This window comes from Trematomus bernacchii, unplaced genomic scaffold, assembly GCF_902827165.1.
Source record: "Trematomus bernacchii unplaced genomic scaffold, fTreBer1.1, whole genome shotgun sequence".
Lineage (NCBI taxonomy): Eukaryota > Metazoa > Chordata > Actinopteri > Perciformes > Nototheniidae > Trematomus > Trematomus bernacchii.
Window position 1 is genome coordinate 275,895 of NW_022987702.1, and position 25,232 is coordinate 301,126.

General features: G+C 46.6%; 1 protein-coding gene across 1 annotated transcript in view; it reads right to left on the reverse strand.

Annotated features, from left to right (window-relative positions):
- The window catches only part of LOC117490100 (titin-like), a 241,720-nt gene that overhangs the window by 119,281 nt on the left and 97,207 nt on the right, over positions 1-25,232 (reverse strand). The window contains 20 exon segments of the mRNA XM_034139686.1: positions 555-1,089; positions 1,091-2,151; positions 2,501-2,545; positions 3,013-3,099; positions 3,195-3,308; positions 3,563-3,634; positions 12,180-12,236; positions 13,862-14,137; positions 14,430-14,840; positions 15,015-15,167; positions 15,381-15,452; positions 16,329-16,400; positions 16,520-16,588; positions 16,808-16,879; positions 17,965-18,018; positions 18,179-18,226; positions 18,373-18,429; positions 19,084-19,110; positions 19,201-19,278; positions 19,384-19,593. Coding sequence (XP_033995577.1) covers positions 555-1,089; positions 1,091-2,151; positions 2,501-2,545; positions 3,013-3,099; positions 3,195-3,308; positions 3,563-3,634; positions 12,180-12,236; positions 13,862-14,137; positions 14,430-14,840; positions 15,015-15,167; positions 15,381-15,452; positions 16,329-16,400; positions 16,520-16,588; positions 16,808-16,879; positions 17,965-18,018; positions 18,179-18,226; positions 18,373-18,429; positions 19,084-19,110; positions 19,201-19,278; positions 19,384-19,593 — 3,570 coding nt within the window.

Here is a 25,232-nt window from a genome sequence, read left to right on the forward strand (position 1 = left end):
CGGTCATTTCATGAAGGACTCTTTGGAATCACTTCATTACAAGACATTAAGAAAAGACTTACGTTTCAGTCCTCGACCTCGACCTCCACCTGCTGCTGCTGCTTCTCCTGCTGGTGATCCCTCTGTTCATGAAAAACACAAATGAGTTTCCTGCACACAACGTCATCAGGTGTCTCCATGAACATGCCAGAGAGATGTGTAATGTCCACTCCAATGGATTGGGGAATATGATGTCATAGTGATGGTTGAATAATGACATAATGGAAAGGAAAGGCACATGAATGACTTTCACATCATGAAGAGATGGAACAACAAAACCGAAGGTGGAGATGTCATGGGAACACGTGTTGGACGGATGGAAATGACGGACACACAAATGACAGTTGACAAACAGATTCAACACAAACACAAGAACAAGATGGTGTGAGCCGGGTCACGTTTGAGATGAGTGATTGGGATGGAGGCATGATGGTGGGAATGGGGAGCGATTATTCAGGGCATGAAGGCAGCGTTTGTCTCCGTCACCCAACGAGTTAGGGTCGCCACCATCTCACCTCTCCTGGAGACCCCGGGCACCTCCAGGGCACCTTCCTCTCCTTCACCCTCCCAGTCGTAACTGTCCCGGCGAACCATCTCCCAGCCCCAGGCCTCATCTTCCTCCTGCTCCACACCTTCCTCGTCCTCCTCTTCATACACCTCCTCCTCAGGCTGGGTGGCTATCTTCCTCATCTGCACGGCTCCAGGAGACACCTCCTTCCCCAGGGGAACCTTTCCTTTCCCGGGCTTCGCTGGTTCTGCAGCCTCCTCGGGGGACGGCTTCTTCGGGACCTTCTTCAGAGTCACAGCTTCCACAGAGTCTTTTGGTGAAACTGCTTTAGGAACCCTTTTAAGTGGATCCATACTGGGCCTCCTCTCAGCGGGGACTTTCTCTGCGTCTTTCAGCTTCTCCACCTGAGGAGATGGTGTCTTTCTCAGCTCCACCTTCTTGAGCTGCTCCAAAGGCTTCAGAGCCACCTCTTCCTTCTCCTCTTTTGGCCTCGGGGTGACTCCCTTCTTCAGCTGCAGAGGTTTGGGCTCCTCAGGAACCTTTTTCTGGTTTCTTAACAGGAGTCCTTTTCTTCTCAGCTGGAGCTGCCTCCACCACCTTCGCCGGCTTCTTCTCTGGAGTCTCTGCCATCTCAGGTTTCATCGGTTTAGCCTCAGGCTCTCGTTCTTTAGGTTTGTCCTCTGGACTGGTGCGACGGCGCTGCAGGTCATCAGCCGGCTTCCTCTCTGTCTCCTCCGCTGGCTTCTTCTCAGGCTCTGCAGCCTCTTTGGACGGCCTGGAGAAAGGCTTCAGCTTGACGCTCTCCACCTCTTGTTCCTGTGTTGGGATCTTCTTAACCTTAGTGGGCGCTTTGACCTCCTCAGGCTCTTTCTCCGGAGTTCTCTTTTGATCTACTGGCTTTGACACCTTGGCTGGTGGCTCTTTGACCTCTGGAGGAGCTTTCTCAGGCTTCTTGGAAGGCTCTTTAGTTTCCAGCTCTTTAGGGACTCTGTCTAGCTTCTGGAAAGGCACAGAGTCCCTGTCTAGCCTCTCTTTCTTGTCTTTCTCCGGCTCCTCAGATGGTTTAACAGGTTTCTCAAACGGTTTTAATGTGATCACTTCTGGTTGCACTTCATCTGAAGGCAGTGTCCTCACCTTCTTTAAGGCTGCAGTAGGCGGGGCAGGTTCCTCTTGCTTTGGGGCTTTGGGAGTTTTCTTCAAAGAACTCTTCTCTTCTGGTTTCTCATCCTTTGGGACAGGTGTGTGACGGGTCCAGGCTCCTCCAGGTGCTTCTTCCTGGTCCTTTTCTTTAGGCTTCAGAACTTCAGGCTTCTTCACCACCTCTGCTTTGTCTCGAGGCTTCTTCTCCTCTGCGGGTCTCCTGGTGGCGATGGACATCTCCACCGCCTCCTCCCTGTGCAGCTCCTCCACCTGGAACACTGTGGTCTTCGTGACCTTCTGAGGTCTCTCCTCTTCCTCAACCTCTTTCAGTTGAACTGAAGGAATCTTCTTCAGTTTGATTATCTCCTGCTCTTCTTCTACTTCTCTCATGACTCTGCTCGTCTTCCTCAAAGTGGGAATCTCCTCTTCAGTCTGAACTTTACCTTTTCTCTGCAGAAGAGGTTCTGAGGTGGCAAAGGTTTGACATTACTTATGAAACGTAACGAATGACACCACACTTTGTACACACACACACTTATCACCATATATAAAACTGATAGATAAAGATGACAGTACAACAGTAACCAAAAAGACAACAGGACACAACAGACAGACATGTATTGTGTGTATGCATTTAGTATTCTTTAAACAAGTAAGATCTTTTGATGTCCCAACATCTCCAACTGTTGCTGTTGTGAACCTGGGGTAGGTTTAGAGTTGGTGGCGCTATACAAGTATCATGCTGTGTATTTCTTTAGCTGTTAGTAACTGTGTACTGAATGTACTGAGGTGAGCGGGAACCGGTGCTCCTACCTTTCTTCACTCCTCCCGGTGCTTGGACGGGTCCCTTGGTTTGATCTAATACAGGATTATAGTTCAGACAGTTGTTAGTTAGAACATTTCATCGCTCATAAATAGCAGTTTCACTGATTTATAAGTCGGAAGACCTTCCCAAGCGCACTCAAAGAAATGATAGCTGATGGGATTTGTGGTAAAGATGTGACTGAGTATGCAGAGTGGTCTAGTCTCACGTGGTTTAGTGGAATGACATGGGGAATAAGTAAAGAGATGACATGAAGAGTCCAAGGACAGCTGTGGCATGCTTCAGTTAGATGTGTGGTGAATGAACAAACAGGACACACAACATGAACAGACAAACATCCCAATGAGAAGGCCGGACCGACCAAGATTAACGGTGGAAACACACAAGTGGGGGGGGGGGGGGTCAGTCAACATTTCCAGTGATGAAAATGGAAGTGTAAAAGATGGATAGGACTGGAAATCTCAAACAAAGAGGATGTTTCAAGTTCTTCCTATACCTCTACCTGTTTCAGGAGATCTCTTTTCCACCACGGCTGGTTGTTCTTCTTCTGCAACCTTCCTGGTTGCTTCTTCAGCCTTTGGCTTGGCCACTTGATAAAAGAGGGGATTGTAAAGTAAACACACTTTTCTTTGGAAGACGCACAAGGTCTTAGTACAAACTCTTTCCAAGTTATTATCTGTATACCTGGCTTTGCTTCTTCCTGGGGAGTTCTTCTCGTCTCTATCTTCTTGCTCTTGTCTGTGACTTCAGGCTTTTTGGCAGCTTCTTGAACTTTTACAGCCGCCTGCGGTTTGCTCTCTTCAAGTACAAAGTCAAAAGGGAATTCAACAGAAAGCTCTCCACAAACACAAATATATGTTGGCTCTAAGAGCTTGAAACCATAAAAAGGCAAAGTTCATATTTCTATGAAGAAAACCTTTTTCCATTGTCCTTTTGATAAAGATTCAAAGATCATGTTCGCTCAAGAGTGACATTCTTCTTTCACGAATGCCTCACAGACAGAAACACAGAGACAGACACACCATTAAGACATTTAAAAGAGAGGTCGGTACCTTCTTGAGGAGCAGCTGGCTTTACCAGTGCTTCTGTGACTTGTGGTGGAGACTCCATTCCCTTCACAGGAACTTTGAAATGAAATGATACGACAATCAGAAACTCAGTAAGACTGATGGGGTGAGCACTGGACCAGCATGCAAACACAAACAGAACGAACAAGATCCAGGATGGAAACATACAAGGGCGGACAAGTTGCAGAAAACTTCTCACCTCATTTGTGTAATGAAATCTCTCAGGTAAAAATAAACATCAAGGACACGACAAACATAATTAGACAAAGCAATGAAGAGAAACCCAAGGTGGAAGCGTGGTGATATCAGGTGATCAGAAACCAAGAGTCTGTCTGAGGCGACAGGAGGACGGTTCTTCACAATGAGCAGGAGTACAGTTTGTGACGACACAGAATGGGTGGTGTGACATGGATGTCTTCTTGAAATGGTCGAAAGAGGTATGAATCTAATAGAGGTGCACAAGGGTGTGTGGTGCTCAGGTAAAGTAAAACACGTGCTCGGTGACACATAACATATCTCCCTCTATACCTCTGGAAGACTCTTGAAGGGTGACTCGTTCTTTTCCTTCTGGTTTCAAAGACAACACTTCCTGAGCAGGGAGGTACCGGACGTCTGCTTTGAGACAAGACTGCTCCACCTCTGACTTCCTATTGACACTTTCTCCGTATTCTGGAGTCTTTTTCTGAACCATCTTTGGCTTGGTTGTATCTGTTACTGAGGGCTCTCTGATCGTTGCTGGTTGGTATTTCCCAGACATCTCTTGGGTTTTATGCATTTCCACAATCGTTTTTGTGGGTTTAAGTAACTGACCTCCTTTTATTTCTACTTGTCTAATCTCAAGCTTTTCTTTTTCAGGAAGTTCTTTGAGGATTTTGTTTGTTCCTACCATTACTTCAGTCTTTATGTCTTTGGGTTTAGCCAACTTCAGGCGTCTTTCTAAAGGTGCTTCCTCTACATGGGATGACATTGGATGTTGTTGTTTGGCAGCTTGGTCTCCAAAAGAGACACATTTTGGTCTTTCTTCTATATATTTAAAGTCTTGTTCGGCTGACATTGTTCTAACGTCCTTGAGAATTTCTCTTTTGGTATATTCTTCTGCAATAAGTGATTCTTTAGACGTCACAGGTGTTACTGTAGCTCTCTTATCTGTAACCATGACGACCTTTGGCTGAATCCCTTCTATTGTATCAGATTTATTCAAAGCCTTTTTAAAAGATTCTGTTTGAGTAGTTTCTCCAGTTCTTGCATATGTGTCTAAATGGTCTTTGCCTCGCAGTGATCCTTTAGTGGTGGTTGTTTGCATGGGAGTAACTTTGGTAGTTTTGTCAACAAGTGTTCCAACCTTGGACTTTCTTCCTTGAGCTCTAAACTCTTCAGTTTGACCTAGCGTCAGGCTGGTACCTGTTGTGTGTTCCACTTTCTTTAAAGGAACATCCACTGGCTGTGTTTTACTTGATGTAATGTCTTTAACAAGATCGTCAGGGGTAATAAACCTCTGTGGAGTCTCAAATTTAAACTCATGTTGTTTCATAATCAATGGTTTTTCATAAGCAACATCCATGACAGGTGTCCTTGAAGCTTTCCTCTCTATTTGGTCCTGCTTTGTTTCTACATGTGGAGCAGCACTGAGGAAAGGCTCTTTCACTGTGTCTCTTCTGGACTGAATGCTTTTCATTGGAGACCGTTCTTGGTCTCCTTTCAATGTTTTCCGAGTCTTTTGTTGAGTAACAGCTGACGCTTCTGCCTGTTGTTGAGTTTGTTTCTGTTCTGTTAGCATTTTATTATCTTTGTCTGTAATCGTTTGTTTCTCAGCCTCCACCCTTCCCTTGGTGGACTCAAGAGAAGCCTCACTGGACTCATAAACGTCCTCTCTACTGGATCCAACGTCTTTCACACGCGTGCCAGGTGCAACACATCTTTGCAGGGTGTCTGATTTCACATCTCCATCTTTAACTATCTGGTGTTTTCCAGCTGCGACCTCCATCACAGGAGCAGCTGAGACCATTCTCTCAGCTGGTTGTGTTTCTGTTTCCTCAAGTGGAGTAATACTACCGTATTCATCTGTCACTGTAACTGACTTAGACTGCACTTCTTCAGAGGAACGTTTGTCCAACTTCAGTGCTTTCTCTTTTAGGGATTTTGATTTCTTTGACTTAATGTGTTCAGTCTCTGCGTGGGTTCTGCCTGTCTGCTCTTCACGGGTTTGTATCTCTTCAACTGGAAGACCTGCAGTGATTTGATCCTTGACTGTGAGTTCTTCTGAAGCTTCTTGCTCCACCAAAGAGCGTTGATATGCTTCTTCTGGTTGGGATACAGTTAGAGCTTTTCTTTCAATGTTCTGTTTATCAGGTAAATCCTCTTTAATGGGAGAAACCTTTTCTGTCTGATCTTGAACTACGTCTACTTTTGAAAAGACTGGATGTACTGTAGTATCTTTTGAAGACTCCTTTGACTTTGTAGGAACATCGTCAGACTTGTAAACATCCTGTTTTGTTGACCTAATGTCTTTAATGAGCTCATCAGGTGTGATATATCTTTGGAGAGTGTCTGATCTAACGTCTCCTTCTGTCACTATCAGACATCTTTCAGAAGCAACCTCCATCACAGGAGCCAATGAAACCTGTGTTCCACTTGTTCTGGATTTGCTTCTGGGACGAATGGAGTAACACTACCATATTCATCTTTCACTACCACTGTCTTAGACTGCACTTCCTTTAGGGGAGTTGGTATAGTTTTGTCCAACCTTTTGCCTTTCTCTTTAAGGGATTTATTAGTCTGGAAATCTTCCATTTGCATTTTAGTTGCTTCTTTCTTTTTGGAAATGTGTCCATACTCATCTGGTGCATTGGATGCATCTTGTTCCATCGCTATGTCTGTTTTCATTTCCTCCATCACAGGAGGAACGACAGTTGGACAATCTGTGGTAGTTTTGTCCGTTATTGGAAGTTTTTCTTCTGGTTTACTTGAAACCTTTCTTTTTGGAGATGTATCTTCAGCAATGTCTTCCATGGGTTTGGATTGGACTATCTTATGTTTAAAAGTATCAGACGTTTCACTTGCAACCTCCATGGCAGGAGCTTCTTTAAACTTTCTTTGAACTTGTTTAGTGTCTGAGACTTCCAAGGGTGCAACACTTCCATATTCATCCTTAACTTGAACTACTTTGGACTGGATCTGTTCTGCTTCAGAGGGTTTGTCTTGCAGAGCTCTCACAGAATCATGGATCTCCGTTTGTCTGGGCCTTTTTGCTTTTATCTTTACAGTTTCATCTTGAATTGTTTGGACTAATATCCTGTCTTCTTCTTGAGAAATGTCTAACTTTGTCTTTTTTCTTTGATCTCAGGTTTAACTTCTACTTTAGTTTCAGTTGTATCGTGTTCACGAGGAACACTTGTGTCTATTTTGTCTTTCTTTGGATACCCTACAGTCTGAATGTCTTCCACAGTCTTTGCTGACTCATCTCGTCTCCTGGTCTGCCATATGTCTTTCTTTGGACGAGTGCTTTCAAATGGACTGATTGTTTTCTCTGGAACATAAGTTACTTCAGGCTCAGTTGTCTCCAAGGGTATGCTGTCAATTTGCTCCAGTCTTTTTAGGGTCTTCTTCTCAATGGGAGCCAACATGGGTGTCTTACTTTCAATTGGGACTAACTTGGACCTGATTTCGTCCTTAACGTCTTCAGACGAGATCATGTGTCGAGGAATAACAGTGTTAGTGTCTTGTTGTCTGTCCATTGCCTCCTCCATCACAGGTGCCTCTGAAGTCCTTCTTAGGACATGTTCTTGTTTGATTTGTGTAGTTTCAAAAGGTGTAGTACGACCATATTCATGTGAAACTGCAACGGTCCTGACCTCTTCAACGGTCCTGGCCTCTTCAACGGTCCTGACCTCTTCAACGGTCCTGACCTCTTCAATGGTCCTGACCTCTTCAACGGTCCTGGCCTCTGCAACGGTAGTCTGTTTGGATTGGTCTGACAGTTGATCTGTTTGAGCTTTACCTTTCTTATGATGTTCTTCAGGTCCAGTTTGGACTTTTTGATCTTTAATCTGGACGCCAAATTCATCATCGGAGACTTTCATCTTAACATGTGTTTCCAGTTGTTTTGGGGCCCCATCTTCAGCGGGTGTTACTTTAACAATGTTCTCTTTAACTCTTATGGATTTCAATGGGATGTGTTCATCTGGAACCTCTTCACGTCTGGCTCCCTGCGGTCCTCTCTCATTCAGGGGAATACATTCAGAAGCTGTTTCTTCAAAGAACTCAGTTTCTTCCACTGTTGCTAATTCAGTTCCTCTGGTTTCTGCTAGTCTTTCAGGAGCTACTGCAAGTTCTCTAGAACTTTCCTCCACTAAAAGTGTATCTGAAGCCCTTCTGTCCGCTTGTTCCTGTGTTGTTTTAAGTTGAAATGGTTTCACTTTAAAGGTTTTATCTCTAACTGTGCTGAGCTTTACCTGGTTCTGTTGAACGATAATCTTTTGAGGTTTCTGTTGTTGTTGTTGTTGTTGAGATACTGATTCACTATCTGTTAGTTCCTCATCAGATGTTGCACGCTTTGTGGCAAAGTCTTTAGTCTCTGCATGTTTTTCAGGCGTACCATGTTTAATGAGAGGCAGCTTTTCAGTGTTCTCTTCCACAGTGATGGGTTCTGTTGGGATGTGTTCATCTGGAACCTCTTCACGTCTGGCTCCCTGCTGTCCTCTCTCATTCAGGGGAATACATTCAGAAGCTGTTTCTTCAAAGAACTCAATGTCCTCTTCCACTGTTGCTAATTCAGTTCCTCTGGTTTCTGCTAGTCTTTCAGGAGCTACTGCAAGTTCTCTAGAACTTTCCTCCACTAAAAGTGTATCTGAAGCCCTTCTGTCCGCTTGTTCCTGTGTTGTTTTAAGTTTAAATGGTTTCACTTTAAAGGTTTTATTGCTAACTGTGCTGTGCTTTACCTGGTCTCGTTCAACGATCATCTTTTGAGTTTTCTGTTCGCTATCTGTCGTTTCAATATCACTAGTTGTGTCCATCACAGGCGTGTCGACACCCTTTCCTCCGCCTTCCTTTCCCGCTGGTCCCTTCTGTTTGATGAGAGGACCTGAGGCAGCTCTGTCATGGAGTATCTGGCCTTTGTTTTGAGCTAACTCGATCATCTCTTTACGTGGTGCCGTTTCTACAGGTTGCACATCTGTCATCTGGGTTTGTTGGAGTCTTGGTTTTGTGCCTTTAGAAGGTCTGTCTTTACCCTTGTTACCGCCTGACTGTAATGACTCTTCATGTTCGACTAACTTCTGTGTTTTGCCGGTCGGTGTTTCTTTAGAGGATTCTTCTGTCAAATCTGAAACTGATGTTTGCTTTTTGGGTTTCTCCTGTCCAATCCCAGCAGTCCCTCTAGTTTTCATAGAAGTATCTGCATCTACTGATGAAATGGGATCCTTTGTTTTAGCACTTTTGTCAGTGACTGTTGATTCAACGTCTTTGTCTTTAAGGGATTTGACTTTGTTTTTAGTAACACCAGCTGGCTTGTCAGCGTCATATTGTTCATCAGATTTACATAACACGAGTGTTTGTATGGCCTCTCCTTTGTTTAACCCTTCAGGTGGAAGTAATTTAGTGTACTTGCTGTTAGCTTTGACTTTTACCTGAGCTTTCGGAGGTTTCTGCATTAGTGATGGTTTGATCCCCGCAGAGACACCTAACCCAATGTCCTCTCTGTCTGCAGTGCCTTGTATATCTCCTATTGGTGCTTCTCTGTCAGATAACTGGATCATTGGAGAGGTTGCTTCAATGACTTCTTGCTCTGTAACGTCCTTTACTTTAATAGCAGGGACTTCACCTTTAGTTCGGACTCTTGTCTTTGACTGTTCATCCTCAGCTTCACCTTTGATTGGCTTCTGCTGCCTCTGTTTGTGAGGAAAGGCCTCAGGAGTAAATGTATCTGTAACGTCTTCAGATTGAAGTGGAATTCGTTCAGTTTGAGACGTTTCTAACAACATTTGTTCTTTTCCTTTTTCAGATTTGGATGCGATTGGTTTCAAATGAATTTCTTTATCTGTAGTTTCTTCACTTGTGGCTCGCATTGGTTCTTTTTTCTTTTTAGGCACCTTTCTCTCAATGGATTCCTGTTTTCTCAGTGATTTTGGTTTCTTTGTTTTCTCAACAACAGGAGAAGTTATTTCTTCCCTTGTTTTACCCTTTTCACTTTTAGCCGGAGGGTCTCCAGTTGTTACCATCTCAAACCCTATTTGATCAGCTATCTCTTTACTACCAGTGTCTCCTTCTTCAGTGGTAGCTTGCTCTGAGATCAGATGCTCTACCGACTTACCGGAGACATGTTCACTTTGCTCTTGTCTTGGTTTTGTCTTTTCTTGCCGACTAACTTGGACTTTTTTAACTACAGCGTCCTCGTCTTCAACCGCTGCCTGCCGTCTCACTTTCTGCGCCACATCAGTCCTGCTCTTTGACAAGATCTCAGGTTCTTTAGTTTCAGTTTCTTTCTCTTGAGGTTTGACTTCTATTTCAGGAGAAACTGAACGTCTCATCTTAACTGTTCCTTCAATCGGACTGACTTTGACTGCTTCACCTTTATGGAGAGCTTCTTTATACCCTTTAGCATCTTTTTGAAGGTCTTTTATTTCTTTTAGAGAATCAGGTTTTTGGACAGAAGACTCCTCCTGAACTTTCCTCTCACATTCACTTCCTGTCATGCTGAGCCTGTCTCTAGTTTTTGAAATGCCTCTTGTTTTAACAGCTCGTCTCTTTGAGCCATCAGTAACAGATACTTCACCACTTATTTCAGACACTTCTTCCATCGCACTTAAAACCTCTTCTTCCTGCAAAGATGTAGGACCCTCGCCTTCTTCATGCTTGCCATATACTTGTGCTTCAACCTCTTCTCTTGATCTGGAATCAGTGTGACGTCCGGCTCTCTCCCCAGCCTTTAACAGACCGCTGGCTGCCGCTTGAGGACGGAAGATGTTAAGAGTTTTGAAGAGAAAGCACCATGAAGCGGTGCCAAGAGGTTAGAGGGGAACAACAAGAGTTAGACGAGACAAACACAGGTAATAAGAAAAGGAGCTGACAGGAAAATGTGCCGTGGATGTTGTACCTCTTTTTCCTTCTTCAGGAGTCCGAGCAGCAGGAGGAGGAGGAGGAAGGGTCGTGGGAATCGTCTCGGCCTCAAATTCTGGTTCTTTAAAGAATAATAGTTTTATGTTTAACGCAAGATATGAGCATGACAGGAAAGGGATGAAAGAGAACCCCTTTACAACAAGGTACAAGGAGGGTTTGACAATGGGGTTACAATGAGTCTGAAAGGATGATTCAGACTCATTCTCATACCCCTGGTGGTCAAGAGCAAACCTGAACAAAGATAAGACAATGTGAGTGTTATCATGATGTTAGGTGGTCTGTTTGTACCTCTGGGAGATGCTGCTTTTGAAGGTTTTGTCCGAAGACTTCCCTCAAATAAAACACTCGTTTCCTCTGTTCTCTTGTGATCTGTTCCAGTTCTTGCAGAAACAACTCCAGTCTCCTTTTTGACCACTTTGGTGTCTCAGGTTTGATATCTGTTACGGACTCTTTGGGTTTGACCTCTGGCGTCACGTCTTCAGAAACTCTGTCCTTCTTCTTACTAAATATCTCCTCAGATGTTTGCTGCTTCTCTTGTTTCTTTACCAAGACTCTCCCTGGAGCACTGCTCTCATCCTTTGGGGGAATGACCTTTTGACTTTCTTCTACCATCTTTACCTGAGACAAACTCACTTTGGTTGTTTCTCTTCAACTGTGACTTCCCTCTTTTGAATAGTCATGTCCTCACTTCTCCTGTAATCTTCTTTGGGAATATCTGATATGATCTGGCGTCGTGACTCAGTCAAATGCTTTCCTTCAAGCGCTTCAGTCTGTTTTCTAGTTGCTGTGCTGATAATAACGGCTTTATCTATTTCTTTGACTGGACTCTTGACTTCCTGTTGCCCTCTGTATGCTTTCTGTTTCAATGCTCATCTCTCTTCCCTCCTGTATGGAGATGTCCCTTCTTTCTTGTCTGACCGCCTCGCTGTCTTTCCTCTCGTCTGTTAAAGACAAGATGGACTGAATACTGAACTCTTCTTCAGTGGTTTCTATCTGAGGTCTAACCTCCCTACCCTGGGTCAGATTTCTGGACTACAACAACAATGGTTTCTTGTGTTTTTGAGACTCTGTGTTTGGACGCCCGGGTGTCTTTCCTCCCTGCAGAGTCAGTAACAGATATCTCGCCTCGCACTTCAGACTTCTCTGGACGTAAGAGGTCTGATGTCGGCTCTACGGTCTCGCCAAGACGAGCCTCTTTGCCTTTGGCGTGTTCTTGGTGTTCCCACACTTCCTCTTCGACGTGATAAACGTCCCGAGTCTCCTGAGCTGCTCTCCTGAGCTCGATCTTAACGAGACTCTCAGTTTCTGGGAGTTTTAAGAGTTGTAGAAGAAGAAGAAAAGGCGTCATGCGGCGGCGCCAAGAGGTGAGAACAAAACACAAGGATTAGGAACACAGATGAAGCACTTGGTTAAAGCTTCAGGTGATCATGTTTATCACCAAGAGTTAAAGTGGTTAAAGTACTCCATCAGGGTTTCAGATGGTCGGTACCTGTTTCTGCAGGAGAGACTTTTCTCTCTTGTTCCATCTTCACAATCTTCTTGGTTTCTTTTAAAGATAATCCAGTGAGAAGGTCGAAGATCATTTTAAAAGAAGAGAATTAAGACGTTTAACAAACATAAGGAAATAAACAACGTACATGTAATAACACGAAACACAGCAAGAGATTAGAAATCAAAGAGGGATGTCCGAGGTTTTTAAAGAAGTGGCAGCAGCTCAGTTTGTATTTAAATACTCCTTACATCTGCTATACACCCAAACAAAAGTCAATGGTTCATAGTTTGTATATATATATTCAGTATAGTCAACTGAAGCTTATTCAAAGGTGAAATTAGATCAGTTATAATCTCTTACGTGTGATTAAAACACTTTTCTTGGTTTGCATTGCTGGATTTCTTTTGGACCAAGTTTTCCATAAAAACATTCAAGCCTTTTTTTGCTTGACATGTTTTGTAAGGCTCCACAGGGACCCTGCTCTCCTCTGGTGCTAGACAGAGGAGAGCAGGATAGCAGGGACAAAGGGCACTAAGACTGTACATTGAATATCATTAAATATCATCAAACTGAAACCTAAGTTTGATCCTTCAATGTATTCATGAGAAAGAAACGTGATCCTACCACTGGGTGGCGCCAAAGTAGCCAATGCACATCAAATACGTTTAAAACATCATTTTGAAGTATAGTCAGCATTTTAGCAAATAAAACATTTGACTCGTGGTCAAATAAAGCCTTTGTCAATGAATATTATTCCATTTAAATCATCAAAGAGGTTTCATTACTTACAATAATTAGTTTTGAGTGTACATTTAGATGCCATATAGTGAGTGAGCTGCTGGTTCTCATGCATGAAGAAGACGTGTTTAATGAAAGAGTTGAGGTCTGCCTCGGCTGTACCTTTAGTTTCAGACACCTGCTCAGGTGTTCTATCTACAGAGACCCTCTCTGGTCCTTTCTGAGACACCGGTTCAGGTGTTCTATCTACAGAGACCCTCTCTGGGCCTTTCTGAGACACCGGTTCAGGTGTTCTATCTACAGAGACCCTCTCTGGTCCAGGTTTGACTTCCTCAGGAGTCCGCTCTTCTTCAGACACTTTCTGAGAAACCTTTACAGACTTCCTCTCAGGAGGAGCCTTCTCCACGGCTCGTTTTTCTGGAACCTTCTTTGGTATTTCATCTGCTTTTCTCTGGGGTGCCAGCACTTTCTCTGGGACCCTCTCTGGGACCCTCTCAGGGACCCTCTCTGGGACCCTCTCTGGGACCCTCTCAGGGACCCTCTCTGGGACCCTCTCAGGGGTCTTTTCCTTCACCTCAGCCTTCCCTGGCGGTTCAGGTATTTCATCTGGACGCCTCTCAGGTTCAAACACCTTCTGAGGGACTGACTCAGACACCTCTTCAGGCACCACTTGTTTGGGCATCACAGCTTTAAGAGGGTTAGACACAAACACATGCACAAGACATGACTAGAAAGAATGTTGCAATGTGCTGGCGCACAAACAAAGATCGTTTTAAACCAACGTGGAGTTACTTCACTCAAATGACCCTTTTCTTTGGTCAATTGTCTTAAAGTGCCAATAGTTTGGTTCTCATCATATCATTGTTCAAAGTGATGGAAAGTTGAGTGGCGTAACTCCAGAGTCAAAGGACCCAGAACAGAGTCTGGGAACATTAAGGTACCTTTGTGTTTCTGTGTCGGCTCTTCTTTGGGAGGAGCAGCAGCTGCTGGTTTCCTTGCTGCTTTGGGAGCCACAGGTCTGTCTTCCTCCACAGGTCTGTCTTCCTCCACAGGTCTGTCTTCCTCCACAGGTCTGTCTTCCTCCACAGGTCTGTCTTCCTCCACAGGTCTGTCTTCCTCCACAGGTCTGTCTTCCTCCACAGGTCTGTCTTCCTCCACAGGTCTGTCTTCCTCCACAGGTCTGTCTTCCTCCACAGGTCTGTCTTCCTCCACAGGAACTTTAAAGAGTATCATTTACAAGCATTAACAGCCTTTACATGTACAGAAGAGTTTGTAAGATGCAAACACTCTAACGAGTGCAAGACAAGACACAAGACGTGCATCCCCATGGTAACCACAGTTAGACGTTAGACGAAACAAACCAGGAGCCGGAGAGAGGTTAAGATGAAGGTAAGAGTTTGGGTTTTAGGGTTACGGTGATGATGAAGAACTTTGTTTTACTCCAAACAAACACAAAAAAGATCATTAGGCGTGGAGTTAAGACACATCTCACTCAGAGACGCTGTGTACCTTGCTTTGGAGGTTCCTTCGGAGCAGGCTTCGGTTCTGGTTTGGCTTTCTGAGGTTCTGGTTTTGGCACTTTCACTTCAGGTTCAGCTTTCTTAACTGCTGGTTCAGGTTTGGAGACCTTTGCAGGTTCAGGTTTGGAGACCTTTGCAGGTTCAGGTTTGGAGACCTTTGCAGGTTCAGGTTTGGAGACCTTTGCAGGTTCAGGTTTGGAGACCTTTGCAGGTTCAGGTTTGGAGACCTTTGCAGGTTCAGGTTTTGGAACGGGCAGTTCTGGCTCCGGTTTACGAACTTCTGGTTTGGCTTTTGGAGCCTCTGGTTCTGGTTTGGCTTTTGGAGCGTCTGGTTCTGGCTTTTTCACCACCGGTTCAGGCTTGACCTTTGCCGGCTGTGGTGTTGCAGCCTCTTCGGGGACTTAAAGCAACATTTAGTTTAGACTCAACAATCAGGACACACAGAAAGTCAAAGATTCGCTTCCACACTCGAAGCTAAACACATGAGCCGTCTAAACACTCAGGACGGAGAAAACAGACACACAGTTACACTCAATACGTTTCAAATGAACCCACAAAGGAGGGAAGGAAATACCTTTGGAGGGGGGGGTAGCCGGCTTCTTTACCGCCACTGGCTTAGCTTCCGGCTCCACCTTCACCGCCGGTTTGGCTTCAGGTTCTGCTCTCTGCTTGAGCTTGGGCTCAGGCTCAGGTTGAGCTGCAGCTGGTGCCTGAGGCTTGGGCTCAGCTTCAGGTAGGCAAGACAGACATTAGCTAATGTTAGCATTACGTTGTGGTAGCATTTAAGAGTTATGAAGAGTCTTCAAAACAAGAGTTCAGACACTGATAAAGAGTGGAACAGTTTAGAGCTACAGAGCACACACAGGAAGACAGACATGAAGAGGTTAGCGGCTACGTAGCGTGAGGACGATAAGCTGCTACTGAAGACGTCTGAAAGTACCTTTCTTTGGCAGTCCAGGCTTCTCCGCAGGGGGTGAGGGCACAGCAGCAGGCTTCTGAACCTCCTCTGCTTCTTGTAAGATACATTTAAACACATTATCAACCAGAGAGTCAAAGAACAGCAGACAGAGATCAGTCAGAAAGCATGAGGCGAGTGTCGTCAGTGCAACAGAGTGTCGTCTGCACAGAGTAGGTCGTCTGCACAGAGTGAGACTGCACAGAGTGTCGTCTGCACAGAGTGAGACTGCACAGAGTGTCGTCTGCACAGAGTGAGACTGCACAGAGTGTCGTCTGCACAGAGTGAGACTGCACAGAGTGTCGTCTGCACAGAGGTGAGACTGCACAGAGTGTCGATCTGCACAGAGTGTCGTACTGCACAGAGTGAGACTGCACAGAGTGTCGTCTGCACAGAGTGAGACTGCACAGAGTGTCGTCTGCACAGAGTGAGACTGCACAGAGTGTAGTCTGCACAGAGTGAGACTGCACAGAGTGTGTCTGCACAGAGTGTCGTCTGCACAGAGTGTCGTCTGCACAGAGTGTAGACTGCACAGAGTGAGACTGCACAGAGTGTCGTCTGCACAGAGTGAGACTGCACAGAGTGTCGTCTGCACAGAGTGAGACTGCACAGAGTGTCGTCTGCACAGAGTGTCGTCTGCACAGAGTGTCGTCTGCACAGAGTGTCGTCTGCAACAGAGTGAGAGTGTCGTCCTGCACAGAGTGAGACTGCACAGAGTGAGACTGCACAGAGTGTCGTCTGCACAGAGTGAGACTGCACAGAGTGTCGTCTGCACAGAGTGAGACTGCACAGAGTGTCGTCTGCACAGAGTGTCGTCTGCACAGAGTGTCGTCTGCACAGAGTGTCGTCTGCACAGAGTGAGACTGCACAGAGTGTCGTCTGCACAGAGTGAGACTTTCAGGAGAGAGATGTGAGAGAGGGAGACGTCTCTACCTTTAGAAGAGGCTTTCTTCTGCTCGGCTTCTGAAGCGGCAGCAACCTTTCTCTCCACCGGCTTTCTGGCTTCTTTAAAATGTCAATACATTTAAGTGAACATTCACAAAAAACCACATTTCCAGTTCAAACACACAGAGGAGCAAAGTGTGAGAAAGCTTGATAGATATGAACCAGGTGCATGCTGGTACCTTCAGGGGGGGGGGGCTCCTTCAGTGACGCCCTCGGCTTCTCCTCAGGCTTTCTCTCAGCTTTGGGAACTTGAAAAAGACACCGATTGTGTTAACAACACAAGAGAGGAGCGTTTGCAGGTGAAGCAAAGAAGCGTCAGAAGATAATAAAACAACTTCAGCAAAGAACGTCTCAGAGATGAAGAGTGCTCAGGGACAAACAGACAAAGATTTTAGTGGTGGACGACACACGGGTGAGTTTGCGTTTCCTGAAGCGCGGAGCTGAGCAGGAAGTCAGGTGTTCATTACCTTTGGATGGAATTCCTTCTCTCATTTCAACTTTCTTGGTCTCTACTTTCTCCTCCACTGCCACTCTGGAAGCTGCAAGGAAGCACAGAGGAACCAGAACCATCAGCACTGTCTGTCACAAAAAGAGTTTATCTCCTATATGTCTGTCACTAATGTGTATATTACCTTCTGTAATGTCATGCAAACAGACTCAAATGGTCTCTATGTGTTGATAGATGGTGTTACAGCAGGTTATCAGAGCAATGCAAGTTAGAAAACTAAATAATACAACACTCTAATACAACAAGAATCAGGTATAAACATTTCAAATGTAAGCAGGAATTAGACGTGGAATCCAATGCAAAGCAATTATTACAATGCATTGTGGGTAAGAAATTAGAGTGTATAAGGGAAGCAGAAAAATGACCTGAGACTGAAATAAGGAACCAAGAGGAGACACACACACACACACACACACACACACACACACACACACACACACACACACACACACACACACACACACACACACACACACACACACACACACACACACACACACACACACACACACACACACACACACACACACACACACACACACACACACAAAGAGTTTTAATCCCAGATCGACACGAGAAAAGACTTTGTCTGTGAAACGGCGACAAGACGAGAAGTCAGTGAGTGTGTGACGGAGAGATGGAAGACACAAAGTTTGGAGACAAACAAACAAACAGACAAAGCACAGTGTATTATACAGAGGCCACGTGGTGGTGGGTTAGGGTGAACGCAAGAGGCAGGTTTGGGACCATTCACAAGTTGAGACCTAGATCTAGGAATGATCAGAAATGTTTAAATAACTTCTTAGTTATCATTCAGATATACCGCATATGTGTTTCCCATATATGACTTCAAAGGAGCCAAACTGCAGGTTCTGTTGTTACACTGTCTCACAGACATTAAGTAATGTACTCGTTCACATTTACACATGAACGAGTACATTCAAAAAACTTCTTAATATTTACACTTTTCTTTTTTTTTATTATGAGTGCTATATTATTTGTGCAGATATACACAAACGTTTCTGATCAGATTATTGATCTTGTTTTCCCAGATCTGCTCGGTTGTTTGAATGGAGGATGAAGATGATGAAGATGAGGAAATACAACATGGTGTACCTCTCTGCTGCACCTGCACCTCTTCTTCATAGTGATATGAATATTCGGCCGATTCTTAAACAAACAAAGGGTTAATATCTGGATTAGTTTGATCGTCAGTGAGGGGGAACAACAGAGGGTTGTTACATCTGATGTGTAATTAAGATCTATTCATACGATTATTCATTCATTTGTTTTTGGTCAAATCTCAAGTGAGCAAAAACATAATAAATACCTTGTTTTTGTTCAAACTCTTCTTCATATTGAAAGAATTCAGAAGTTTCTTTAAAGGTAAAAGAACACATGCGTTAATTGAGATATTAAAGAGTTTAGTAGTTGATTCAGAAAGATTCTCACTTTTCTGGAACTTTCTTTAAACTCTGGTTAAATGTTAGAAATGGTTTTCTTATTGTTGGTTTGAAGTCTTACCTTGCATTGCCACGGATGAAGGCACTTCAGGCCTCTGAACTGAGGAGTCTGGGACATCTAAAGAATATGGAATATGCTTTTATAACCAAGCTTTATTTAAAAGAAGCTCACAGTACTCCGTGTACAGAAGAAAAACACTGATGGTAACTGTTCTCCAATCAAGGAACAGTTTGACATTTTGGAAAATCCTCTTGTTTCCCAACATTTTGGGATTTGGATGATAAATAAAAGGTAACATCAGCCAACTGCAAACTGCTAGTATACTGCCGCTTAACCAAAGACTTTGAGATGTCCGTAACATTCAGTAGTTGTACACATTAACCCTGAAACCCCAATAGTCCAAAACATTTGTAGAACAGCACGTTATCCCCAAACAACGGGCCATTGCTCTGAAACCACACACTGCGGGGAGTGAGTGGTTTCTGAACCATTTAGAGCAACGACTGGTTTGTTTTCAGGATAACATTTTGTTGGACAGTCGGCTTTCGCTATAGTTGGAGATTTGAGTCTATTGGGATATTGGAATGATGGGTAGTCCCAAGATTATGCTATTTGTCGGGACGCTGGGTGGCAGTTTTCCCAAATGTCCACTCTTTGTTCTGAGCTAGGCTAACATGTCTACAGGGATGAAACGGATGAACTCAGAGAACAAGAGGATTCACCTTCAATGTCGCTAATAGATTGAAGTTGTTGAATAAATGAATGACTTACCCATGGGCACCATTGCTAATTCAATTTCTGTGAAAGAGGGGGGAAGAGTGAACAACGTGTTAAAGGCTTCACCAGACAGGAACAGAAACAGAGAAAGATGGCGGCGTCTGACTGTACCTTTGCCAGACAAATAAAGCTCAGCAGTGCTCTTAGCCTCTCCTCGGGGCTCCAACCTCACAATCACTGAGTACACGCCTACACGGGATTATTAATGAAGACGTTTAACACTCAAGGCATCAAAAACAATGAGGTAAAAAATCTCTGTGGGCTCTGTGTCGGGCCTCGTGGCGCTCTACACACCTTCGTCTTCGGTGGCCACGTTTCGGATGACCATGAAATGTCTTCGGCCCTCGCTTGTGAAGTTGTACTTCGGGCTCTCTCGCAGTTCCCAGGTGTCTTTGTACCACGAAACGATTGCGTTGTCGAAGGACACCTCGCACTCAAAGGTGGCCGACTGGCGCTCGTTGACTTCGATGTTGTGGATGCGTTTGGTGAAATGAATTTGTTCAGCTAAAACAGATAAAGACGGGAATGGGTCAACGGGTTTGGCATCACAACCAGGAATGTAAGACAACACTTGAATGGTAGTTGTTTTGGTTTTTTATCGACACAACATCCACACGGTTAGAGATGATGATCAGAGGGCGAGGGATGCACCGATCCGATTAACGAGCTGGATCCGTGATGTTCGGGACGATCTATTCTACCTTTACGACTGATTACACCTGTACTACGTCTGAGGAACACCTGTGCTACGTCTGAGGAACACCTGTGCTACGTCTGAGGAACACCTGTGCTACGTCTGAGGAACACCTGTGCTACGTCTGAGGAACACATGTACTACGCCTGAGGAGGAACACCTGTGCTGCGTCTGAGGAACACCTGTCCTACGTCTGAGGAACACCTGTGCTACGTCTGAGGAACACCTGTGCTACGTCTGAGGAACACATGTACTACGCCTGAGGAGGAACACCTGTGCTACGTCTGAGGAACACCTGTGCTACGTCAGAGGAACACCTGTCCTACGTCTGAGGAACACATGTACTACGCCTGAGGAGGAACACCTGTGCTGCGTCTGAGGAACACCTGTGCTACGTCTGAGGAGGAACACCTGTGCTGCGTCTGAGGAACACCTGTGCTACGTCTGAGGAACACCTGTGCTGCGTCTGAGGAACACCTGTGCTGCATCTGAGGAACACCTGTCCTACGTCTGAGGAACACCTGTGCTGCATCTGAGGAACACCTGTGCTACGTCTGAGGAACACCTGTGCTACGTCTGAGGAACACCTGTGCTACGTCTGAGGAACACCTGTGCTACGTCTGAGGAACACCTGTGCTACGTCTGAGGAACACCTGTGCTGCGTCTGAGGAACACCTGTGCTGCATCTGAGGAACACCTGTCCTACGTCTGAGGAACACCTGTGCTGCATCTGAGGAACACCTGTGCTACGTCTGAGGAACACCTGTGCTACGTCTGAGGAACACCTGTGCTACGTCTGAGGAACACCTGTGCTACGTCTGAGGAACACCTGTGCTACGTCAGAGGAACACCTGTGCTACGTCTGAGGAACACATGTACTACGCCTGAGGAGGAACACCTGTGCTACGTCTGAGGAACACCTGTGCTACGTCAGAGGAACACCTGTGCTACGTCTGAGGAACACATGTATTACGCCTGAGGAGGAACACCTGTGCTGCGTCTGAGGAACACCTGTGCTGCATCTGAGGAACACCTGTCCTACGTCTGAGGAACACCTGTGCTACGTCTGAGGAACACATGTACTACGCCTGAGGAGGAACACCTGTGCTGCGTCTGAGGAACACCTGTCCTACGTCTGAGGAACACCTGTGCTACGTCTGAGGAACACCTGTGCTACGTCAGAGGAACACCTGTGCTACGTCTGAGGAACACATGTACTACGCCTGAGGAGGAACACCTGTGCTACGTCTGAGGAACACCTGTGCTACGTCAGAGGAACACCTGTCCTACGTCTGAGGAACACATGTACTACGCCTGAGGAGGAACACCTGTGCTGCGTCTGAGGAACACCTGTGCTACGTCTGAGGAACACCTGTGCTGCGTCTGAGGAACACCTGTGCTGCATCTGAGGAACACCTGTGCTACGTCTGAGGAACACCTGTGCTACGTCTGAGGAACACCTGTGCTACGTCAGAGGAACACCTGTGCTACGTCTGAGGAACACATGTACTACGCCTGAGGAGGAACACCTGTGCTACGTCTGAGGAACACCTGTGCTACGTCAGAGGAACACCTGTGCTACGTCTGAGGAACACCTGTGCTACGTCTGAGGAACACCTGTGCTACGTCTGAGGAACACCTGTGCTGCGTCTGAGGAACACCTGTGCTGCATCTGAGGAACACCTGTCCTACGTCTGAGGAACACCTGTGCTGCATCTGAGGAACACCTGTTGGCTACGTCTGAGGAACACCTGTGCTACGTCTGAGGAACACCTGTGCTAACGTCTGAGGAACACCTGTGCTACGTCTGAGGAACACCTGTGGCTACGTCAGAGGAACACCTGTGCTACGTCTGAGGAACACATGTACTACGCCTGAAGGAGGAACACCTGTGCTACGTCTGAGGAACACCTGTGCTACGTCAGAGGAACACCTGTGCTACGTCTGAGGAACACATGTATTACGCCTGAGGAGGAACACCTGTGCTGCGTCTGAGGAACACCTGTGCTGCATCTGAGGAACACCTGTCCTACGTCTGAGGAACACCTGTGCTACGTCTGAGGAACACATGTACTACGCCTGAGGAGGAACACCTGTGCTACGTCTGAGGAACACCTGTGCTACGTCAGAGGAACACCTGTGCTACGTCTGAGGAACACATGTACTACGCCTGAGGAGGAACACCTGTGCTACGTCTGAGGAACACCTGTGCTACGTCAGAGGAACACCTGTCCTACGTCTGAGGAACACATGTACTACGCCTGAGGAGGAACACCTGTGCTGCGTCTGAGGAACACCTGTGCTACGTCTGAGGAACACCTGTGCTGCGTCTGAGGAACACCTGTGCTGCATCTGAGGAACACCTGTGCTACGTCTGAGGAACACCTGTGCTACGTCTGAGGAACACCTGTGCTACGTCAGAGGAACACCTGTGCTACGTCTGAGGAACACATGTACTACGCCTGAGGAGGAACACCTGTGCTACGTCTGAGGAACACCTGTGCTACGTCAGAGGAACACCTGTCCTACGTCTGAGGAACACATGTATTACGCCTGAGGAACACCTGTGCTGCGTCTGAGGAACACCTGTGCTACATCTGAGGAACACCTGTGCTACGTCTGAGGAACACCTGTGCTGCGTCTGAGGAACACCTGTGCTGCATCTGAGGAACACCTGTCCTACGTCTGAGGAACACCTGTGCTACGTCTGAGGAACACCTGTGCTACGTCTGAGGAACACCTGTGCTACATCTGAGGAACACCTGTACTACGTCTGAGGAACACATGTACTACGCCTGAGGAGGAACACCTGTGCTGCGTCTGAGGAACACCTGTCCTACGTCTGAGGAACACCTGTGCTACGTCTGAGGAACACCTGTGCTACGTCTGAGGAACACATGTACTACGCCTGAGGAGGAACACCTGTGCTACGTCTGAGGAACACCTGTGCTACGTCAGAGGAACACCTGTCCTACGTCTGAGGAACACATGTACTACGCCTGAGGAGGAACACCTGTGCTGCGTCTGAGGAACACCTGTGCTACGTCTGAGGAACACCTGTGCTGCGTCTGAGGAACACCTGTGCTGCATCTGAGGAACACCTGTCCTACGTCTGAGGAACACCTGTGCTGCATCTGAGGAACACCTGTGCTACGTCTGAGGAACACCTGTGCTACGTCTGAGGAACACCTGTGCTACGTCTGAGGAACACCTGTGCTACGTCTGAGGAACACCTGTGCTACGTCTGAGGAACACCTGTGCTGCGTCTGAGGAACACCTGTGCTGCATCTGAGGAACACCTGTCCTACGTCTGAGGAACACCTGTGCTGCATCTGAGGAACACCTGTGCTACGTCTGAGGAACACCTGTGCTACGTCTGAGGAACACCTGTGCTACGTCTGAGGAACACCTGTGCTACGTCTGAGGAACACCTGTGCTACGTCAGAGGAACACCTGTGCTACGTCTGAGGAACACATGTACTACGCCTGAGGAGGAACACCTGTGCTACGTCTGAGGAACACCTGTGCTACGTCTGAGGAACACCTGTGCTACGTCAGAGGAACACCTGTCCTACGTCTGAGGAACACATGTATTACGCCTGAGGAGGAACACCTGTGCTGCGTCTGAGGAACACCTGTGCTACATCTGAGGAACACCTGTGCTACGTCTGAGGAACACCTGTGCTGCGTCTGAGGAACACCTGTGCTGCATCTGAGGAACACCTGTCCTACGTCTGAGGAACACCTGTGCTACGTCTGAGGAACACATGTACTACGCCTGAGGAGGAACACCTGTGCTGCGTCTGAGGAACACCTGTCCTACGTCTGAGGAACACCTGTGCTACGTCTGAGGAACACCTGTGCTACGTCAGAGGAACACCTGTGCTACGTCTGAGGAACACATGTACTACGCCTGAGGAGGAACACCTGTGCTACGTCTGAGGAACACCTGTGCTACGTCAGAGGAACACCTGTCCTACGTCTGAGGAACACATGTACTACGCCTGAGGAGGAACACCTGTGCTGCGTCTGAGGAACACCTGTGCTACGTCTGAGGAACACCTGTGCTGCGTCTGAGGAACACCTGTGCTGCATCTGAGGAACACCTGTGCTACGTCTGAGGAACACCTGTGCTACGTCTGAGGAACACCTGTGGCTACGTCAGAGGAAACACCTGTGCTACGTCTGAGGAACACATGTACTACGCCTGAGGAGGAACACCTGTGCTACGTCTGAGGAACACCTGTGCTACGTCAGAGGAACACCTGTCCTACGTCTGAGGAACACATGTATTACGCCTGAGGAGGAACACCTGTGCTGCGTCTGAGGAACACCTGTGCTACATCTGAGGAACACCTGTGCTACGTCTGAGGAACACCTGTGCTGCGTCTGAGGAACACCTGTGCTGCATCTGAGGAACACCTGTCCTACGTCTGAGGAACACCTGTGCTACGTCTGAGGAACACCTGTGCTACGTCTGAGGAACACCTGTGCTACGTCTGAGGAACACCTGTACTACGTCTGAGGAACACATGTACTACGCCTGAGGAGGAACACCTGTGCTGCGTCTGAGGAACACCTGTGCTACGTCTGAGGAACACCTGTGCTACGTCTGAGGAACACCTGTGCTACGTCTGAGGAACACCTGTGCTACGTCTGAGGAACACCTGTGCTACATCTGAGGAACACCTGTACTACGTCTGAGGAACACATGTACTACGCCTGAGGAACACCTGTACTACGTCTGAGGAACACCTGTACTACGTCTGAGGAACACCTGTACTACAGCTGTACTACGTCTGAGGAACACCTGTGCTACGTCTGAGGAACACCTGTGCTACGTCTGAGGAACACCTGTGCTACGTCTGAGGAACACCTGTGCTACGTCTGAGGAACACCTGTACTACAGCTGTACTACGTCTGAGGAACACCTGTGCTACGTCTGAGGAACACCTGTACTACGTCTGAGGAACACCTGTACTACGTCTGAGGAACAGCTGTACTGCGTCTGAGGAACACCTGTGCTACGTCTGAGGAACACCTGTGCTACGTCTGAGGAACACCTGTGCTACGTCTGAGGAACACCTGTACTACGTCTGAGGAACACCTGTACTACGTCTGAGGAACAGCTGTACTGCGTCTGAGGAACACCTGTGCTACGTCTGAGGAACACCTGTGCTACGTCTGAGGAACACCTGTGCTACGTCTGAGGAACACCTGTACTACGTCTGAGGAACACCTGTACTACGTCTGAGGAACACCTGTACTACGTCTGAGGAACACCTGTGCTGCGTCTGAGGAACACCTGTACTACGTCTGAGGAACACCTGTGCTGCGTCTGAGGAACACCTGTGCTGCATCTGAGGAACACCTGTGCTACGTCTGAGGAACACCTGTGCTACGTCTGAGGAACACCTGTGCTACGTCAGAGGAACACCTGTGCTACGTC